The 7,400-nt window shown below is 42.1% G+C and overlaps 1 protein-coding gene across 1 annotated transcript in view; it reads right to left on the bottom strand.

Moving 5' to 3' along the window:
- Window positions 1–3,150: 3,150 nt before the first annotated feature.
- Window positions 3,151–7,400, bottom strand: part of LOC138044659 (adhesion G-protein coupled receptor D1-like) — an 18,580-nt gene continuing 14,330 nt past the window's right edge. Inside the window, exons 4-5 of the mRNA XM_068891120.1 lie at window positions 4,982–5,064; window positions 3,151–3,316 (exon numbers count right to left, since the gene is read on the bottom strand). Of these exons, the coding sequence (XP_068747221.1) occupies window positions 3,190–3,316; window positions 4,982–5,064 (210 nt within the window). The 3' untranslated portion in view covers window positions 3,151–3,189. The remainder of the gene's footprint in view (window positions 3,317–4,981; window positions 5,065–7,400) is intronic.

Below are 7,400 nucleotides of genomic sequence, written 5' to 3'. Positions count from 1 at the left end.
TTCTTTTTATTCCTCCTGTTTGTGCTGTGAAAACATTTTCAAAAATTCACGTCAGAAAAAAAGTTACAGGGAAAAAAGTATTCGTAGCCATCACTCGAGGACACAAAATTGTCTCCTCGAGATCATGCACCAGAGGAATATTTGTAGTCAGTGCCTTTTCAAGACGTGTGTGCCATAAAACAAACATTAAATTATTCCTTTCAAACAATTCAATACACGTGAATTACGTCAAAGCTGTGCTTCCTGTTTCTGCAAAACGTTGCGTGAACCGATGGAACAAATGTGTCTTGATATAGGAAGTCGCACTGATTAAATGAGTAACTTGAGCGGGTTATATCTCCCAAACGAGCTCAGTGACCTTTTTTTTTTAATTGCACATTTCGAGTCACCATAATGTAGGGAACAATCGAGAAAGGTTTAAAGAAAATCTTACGACAAGTTCTATTATTAAGGAATCACCTTAACCATCTCGAATTCTTTCATGTCTATTATTAGTAAGTAATCACATGATTTTTCTCGTGCAATTTGGAATAAATAAGTACTTGTAAATTTTTCAAAGTCTACAAATTGCACTCACCCTACGGTCTTGTGCAATTTTGGTCAACTTGAAAAATTTTATTAGTGCTTATTTATTCCAAAATTGCACTCGAAATCATGTGATAACCTATACATATTCATGATCACCGAGGCGGCAAATTTGAATACGATCCCGCTGTGAATAGGCCAGAATAAGAGAATAAAGGGCCCAAATTGGCCGAGTCGTGCTTGTAAAACTCGCTTGTCTGATTCCAGAAGCCGTAATCCTAACTTTCACGCGGGGCTCTTTGAAGAACAAGGTTCTATCTACACATTTAACTTATACAAGAGAATTTAAGAAACCAGGAACCATCACCCGGAGCCTACAACTCTACTGTGTTTGTGTAACGGCGTTTTCACAGACCAATTTATTTTTAGATTGAATTTCCCGCGAATGAGACTCCCACAGGAGCCCGATGACCAATTACAAGAAATTAAGCTGACGTCATAGGGTCACCGAACGGAACTGCCTTTGTTTCTTTGACCTAATTCGCTGGAAGGGCTAGTCTAAAAATAAACCTACTTGTGAAAACGCCGTTTCACAGACGCTGTGTGGAAGTTGTACGCTCCAGATGGGCTCCTGAAGAAAGTGTAAGCACTGTTCTTTTAAACTTGAAAATTGTGAAAAAATTACCTATTTCAGTATACCCTGCGAGTAGTTGGTTCTCCTACGCTTCCCGAGAGAGAAACCACTGCGAGCAACCGTTAATTTCTTTGAGTGAGCCGCCGTCCAGCGCTAAGGACGAATAAATTAAATTTGTACCGGTAAAACGAGTTAGTAAACTTGTTTTGGCGCTTGCGCGTGCGTTCAGCTACGTAACTGCTGCGTCTGGGCGAGCCTGCTGTGTAGAGATTTCCCGCGAAATAAGACGAAGTGATGTCAAATACATCACGTGGGATGTGACGTACTTTGCACATGCACGATGGAAAATCAAACGGTTGCTCGCAGTGGTTTCTCTCTCGGGAAGCGTAGGAGAAACAAACTGCTCGCAGTGTAATTTCAGTATAAAGACCGTTTTTAAGAGCGATTTTCTAAATCTTGTCACGGCCTTCCACATTTTCACGCGCGGTAAATGGAAGATGTACCTTTTCTTGAGCAGAATCCGTTTAATTCAAAGAATTGGTGAACGAGAACCACTGTTCTTTTCGGTTTCAAAACTACTAATGAAACATACTTTTGAAAAATGGCGCATCTCGAGGGAGACCTATTTAAGCAATAGAGGACATTTTCCGTGTTTCAATAGCCTCATCTAAACACAAGAGGGAGTTGGGAGAATTCGAGACAGTTATGCAAGACCGAGACCCAGTCCAGGTTTTGCAACAGTGTCGAGAATTCTCCCAACTTCCCTCAGTGTTCAGATGAGGCTATGGAAGCACGGAAAAAAGTCCTCTATTGCTTTTATAAAATATTTCTCAAAGATAATTCGACAAATGAAGGTAACAAATGAAGGAAGATTCTCGATCGAAACTGATTTTCTTGCTCATATTTCCTACCAGCCAATCAAAACGCGCGTCTGACGACATATAACCAATCAAAATTCGTGTGATGTCACAGCCCTGTTTCCACACTCTCATTTAAACACAGCTATTGACCAATGAGAGTGCACGCACTATCCTAATTATTTTATAATGTTTTCTGCCCGTCGCTGCATAACAATTCTTGTCAATCAAACCAGTGGATCGTGAAATGGTCACGAATAACCGCGAATTTTAAACTGATCGTTAAGTGTCTTCTGGTTCATTCCACGTGCCGACCAAAATAGTGCAATGAAGAAGGAAAAAGAAAATATCAGCGATCGGGAGCTCTTTTCAGAGCTCTTAGAAAACCCGACCCATCCATTATAAGTTCATATGGTTCCTCCGTTTGTTGACAATGATTGCCAGATATTCCACCTTCAACTAAATGCAGAAGCAGTTTGGAGATGGCCCTCTTTTAAACGCCAGCTTGTAACACGACCGAAGAAGTGCGATCTTAGAAACAATAGCATAAACAAAGACTTGCGAGGCCTTTGTTTCTTAGCTGCTCCTCCAAAAGTTAATGAGCTGAGCTGTATTCCATTACGGGCGCGCATACGGGTGTATTCTGTAAGTGCGCGTAATCTCAGACCAATAAGAGTCATTCTGGTCATGCTTCTCCTCTAATTTTGCAGATCTATAATTTTGACTGTGCCGCAAGTTTATGTCCCAAGAATAATAGGCATTCTGCGAGATGGGATTGTCACTTTAAAAATTCTGCTGTTTCCAACGGCATTCGAGCCCATGACTTCTGCGATGCCGGCGAAATGCTCTAATAACTGAGCTATGAAGCCTTACAGTTAGGAGCAGGTCAATCTGTTGGGACCAGCTGTTCCCGTGACAGGACGTCTCCCCACTGTGTGGCTTCATCGCTCGGTTGGTAGAGTATTGCATCGGCATCGCAGAAGTCATGAGTTCGAATCCCGTTGAATTTTTCAGGTGTCTATAAGAGATAATTCTTAAATTGTTCAGATAAGTGCGAGGATCACCTCTATCTTTCGTGCATAAATCGCAATTCAAATATACGTTTCTTTCATTTAGACGCGATTATCTTTCCAACTTTCATTTCATTCTATTCTTCTAAAAATCAATTATAAGTCATACCTGAGTGGAGTTCAGAATGACAGTAACGTACAGAAACGCAGTGTGTACTGGTGTCAAGAGACCAAAAAACCACGTGATACCCAACAGGGGCATCAACACCAAGCACGCTCTGATCCCCAATCTGCAACAAAAAATGTGTTTACATAAACTTGCACTGCACCCTGCCAGAAGAGCCTTTCTTACCTCGACGAGAAAGAAATGACTCTGCAGAAATCGTGTACATTCTTTGAGTATTCATAAACCGTTGCAAACCCACGCACTCGTAAACGCCATATTGCTTTTCGTACTGATGGCTCGATTTTGACCTTTGTGTTGTCAAAAACATGATGCGCGCGCTGCCTAAACCTGTTTGACCAGAGTGACTAGCCCAGATTCTTGGGCTGCGGCGACTTGAAAGGTTTGACACTATTTCTGAAGAGCCTCTCTTGCTCGCCCTCTAGTGAGTTTTAAAGAGGCTCTGTGCTTGCACTGGAGCTTTCCAACAAAGTTGAACTTATGAGAAAAAGTATCCTCTTGTTTTGCTCTTTCTCCTACCCTTCCTTGCCTCTTCCCACTCGGTGCATTTGGTGTTATTCCTAAACGAGGGTCTGAATGGGGTTAACCGACTAACGACAAACGGCGATAAATATAACTGACTACCGACAAAACGGGAAAGGAAATACCAATTACTGACAGGAGAATATTAACCGACAACCGACAAGGGCCGACATTGTGGGAATGTTTGTATTCGGAAATAATGCGTAATGCCTTTTTTTTAAACATTTCAATAGTATTTTGTATGATTTGTTTCTAGCTTAGGAAATGTCATCCTTTGGTGGCTGTTTCTCCTCCTTTTCGGGCAGGAGCGCAGGCACATTTCCCGAACAGTGGCCTTTAATCAAGTGCTCTAGTTGTGCTGCAGTATTTTCACTGCCTGTTCTGAATGTGTTGCCTGTACGGTCACCTGAAGCGTTGTTTTTCCATGCCGCCGAGTCATGAACGGAATTATAAAGGTGATCGTAAGTTTCTTTCGAGAAAGTGAAAGAAGTCGCACTCGAAAGCCACCGTGGCCGCGTTCCAGTGGACATATCAATCATAAAAGAGTCTGAGTTAAAAAAAACATCTAACGGAATTTTTAGGACTGAAGGAGCAACTGAAGCCCTTCAGTACGTAATTGGTGCATGTCCAGATGGGCAGCAAAGTACTACACGCACGACAGGCCGTATTATCATGTTCCTCAATCAGCCATGTTCCTTTCTGCTATAGCTAAGATGGCACCTTTGCCAAGTGAGCACATAACAGCAGGTATAGAAAAACAGATTAAAGAGCTGCTACAGAGTTATTAATGGTTCGCGTGTGACGTCACAGTGGCCATGTTGCTTTACAGAACAATGCAGTGAAATGTCTTTCGGGAATTTTACTCTGTTATTATGCAAAACTTGTGGGGCCTTTTCCTTTTGTTTTGTACACCAACATGGCGGTCTCATCACGTGGATGCAAAACAAGAATAAGCCAGTACGCCAACGGACTGTTAGAAGCGAGACCACAAAAGGTAAAGCTGGGGCCTTGCCACCCACAAGCAACGAGCCCGAAGAGAGACTTCGATTCCCTGAACAAAAAAATGAATTATTTCAAGTTATATGCTTTGTATACAGCTTAAACTGTGCGAATTTCATAACGAATATGAATAATAAACTTGCATTTTTACTTATAAACTGAGATTTACTGACAAGCGACATGCGGACCTCCCCCCCCCCCCATTCAGACCCTCCTAGATACCAGAAGCGTAAGATTTTAACTGTCTCACCTGGCTTTTTTGATCTTCTTGTCCGATGTATGTTGCATTGATGCCATTTCCTTTATCACTCGCACGACAATTACCGTGTTTGCCTAAAACAATAGAGTAACAATCAACTTAACGAACATTTGTCAAAGGAAAAGACAGGAGATGAAGAAGGCCGAACTCAGTCGAAGGCAACCCAAGGGCTCCTTTTACTTACGAGGCAGGGGTGTGCGCCACTCCAATCTCGTTTAAGGTGATGTTACATGAACCGATCTTAAACGCAACATTGTTGTTAAATTTGGCTCGTGTAGCATAACGCACAGGGTGATTTTTAATGTAACATCTTGTTCCCCGAATTTTGTTGGAGTGCGTGTAACACCTCCGCTGTTGACTTTTAACGCGACATCGTCCCAGAATGCACCACGGAGAACCGAAATAAGTCACGTGGACAGTCACTTCAACAGTGTCCGCCATATTTCTTGCCCGGGATTTATAGAGCAGAAGCCTGGGCTCAAATTTTGCGAGCAAACCGTCACGTGTAACACACCGTTGCCGCAACATTGTTGCGTTAAAAGTTGTCTCGTGAAGGATGGATTAAGAATTGGCGTTTAAAATCGGCTCGTGTAACATCACCTTTATGTACGCCCTACATCCAGCAATACTGGCATTAACTTTACCGATTACAAAATGGATTGAAAGCTGAGTGAACCTTGGAAGGCAAGGGTCAGGGATTCGAACCCGGAACGCTGGGATACGGGATATCCACTACATTACGCATGCCAAAGGGCAAATTGAGTAACAATCCAAACCAGATGGTGGAAAGAGCTAAAAGAGAAATCAAACTGAACCCGGCCTTTGAAGGCGCTTGGTTCGAGAGGTATCTTGTGTCAAAAAATGTTTATTTACAATAACAGATCATAAAGTTATTGTTTGGCATTATATGTTTCGTTCGGCTTTTATCAGACTGAATGGCTACACCCGAGCGTGCAGAAGTTTAAAAAAATTAAACGTCCTTATTGTAAAAAATTCTAAACATTCGCTTAAAAAAACCATACACGGACGTCACGCAGGCGCATTGCTATCGCTGGTGTCACTCCTTATGTGCAGTGACTTTTAAGGCCCACCTTCAACCGACAGCGTTTTCGACCGTTTGTTTTTGTTATGGAATTTCGCATTGCTTATCGAAACGATCTGATAGCATGAATTCAGCTACGACAATTGTTCCACGGCACGCAATGCCTGTAAGGTGAACGTGGTTCCTTAGCTACCGAACGTTTTGATGTAACCTCTTTTCCAAGGAGATAGATAAAAGACACCGGAGTTTTAAATATTAAAGTCGACCGCAAACTTCAAACCGCGATTAGCAGTTAGCGGTTTGCCGTTTGCTGCAGGGACAAAACAGGGCTCGAAATTAACGAAAAATTCCAGTCGCATTTTGCGATAAGATACGAAAATTTAGTCGCAATTTCGCAAATTTTAGTCGCAAAATTCGCCGCGCTGCATTGTGTTGTCAGCGGTTTAGAAAAAAATATGAGCCCGCAATATTTGTGTGTAAAGAAACCGCTGAAAATGGCGAAAGATCGAAGGAATGGAGCTGTGCACGTAACATCGCAGCCAAATTTCTCTACAATTACGCTATCTTTAGAGAAAATTCACAGTGAGAAGCAAAACAATTTTGTCATTTATTTATTTATTTTAGCAAAGTAGCAGCAAAGTGGCAACTGCTAACCCTTTGGTTTCGAAAGAGCGAAGGTGACAACAAGTCGCAAATTTGCGACTTCTCCAGATATTTTAGTCGCAAAGGGAAAAATTTAGTCGCAAATGCGACTGTATTGGTCGCAATTTCGAGCCCTGCAAAAATAGACTTCAGCATAAGGTTCGGCATTTGGCGGGAAAAAACGTGCCATGTTGGATTATTGTTTTACTTTACATGTTTTAGTTCAACCGAGCAAGCGTCTTCAAGGAGGTGCAAATGATCAGCAAAAATGTGTTCACTCAAGAGTTAAAAAACAAAACATAACTTATTGGTTGAAACGTGAGTTCCTACAGACTTTTAAGGTGAAAAACTCTGCGGTAAATCGTTTGCCGCAAAGAAGGGTATCCAGCCGTAAAGAACTTAAACCACAAAGTGCAAACTCGACCGCAAGGCCATGTCACGTGACACTCAAAATACGCGATGCCAAATGTTTCTATTACGACCCCGGCAACTTCAGCGATAACTCCTCTTCAAAATCCAGTCTAACTTACCAGTATCTTAAGGATTTCGTGATAATGCCATCTCGTTAACGTCGTAACACATGAGTAAAGTATGGCATAAATGATTTGGTACGGACCGATTTGAAGTAGTCTCTTTTGCTGCTATTATTGGGGCGTCACGCAACGCTCGCCCCGCCCTTTTTTATTTCTTTTCTTTTCTTTGGGGGGCGTGCGTGACCAAAACCAA

This window comes from Montipora capricornis, chromosome 4 (assembly GCF_036669925.1).
Source record: "Montipora capricornis isolate CH-2021 chromosome 4, ASM3666992v2, whole genome shotgun sequence".
Classification (NCBI taxonomy): Eukaryota; Metazoa; Cnidaria; class Anthozoa; order Scleractinia; family Acroporidae; genus Montipora; species Montipora capricornis.
This window is presented reverse-complemented; position numbering and strand designations above follow the sequence as displayed.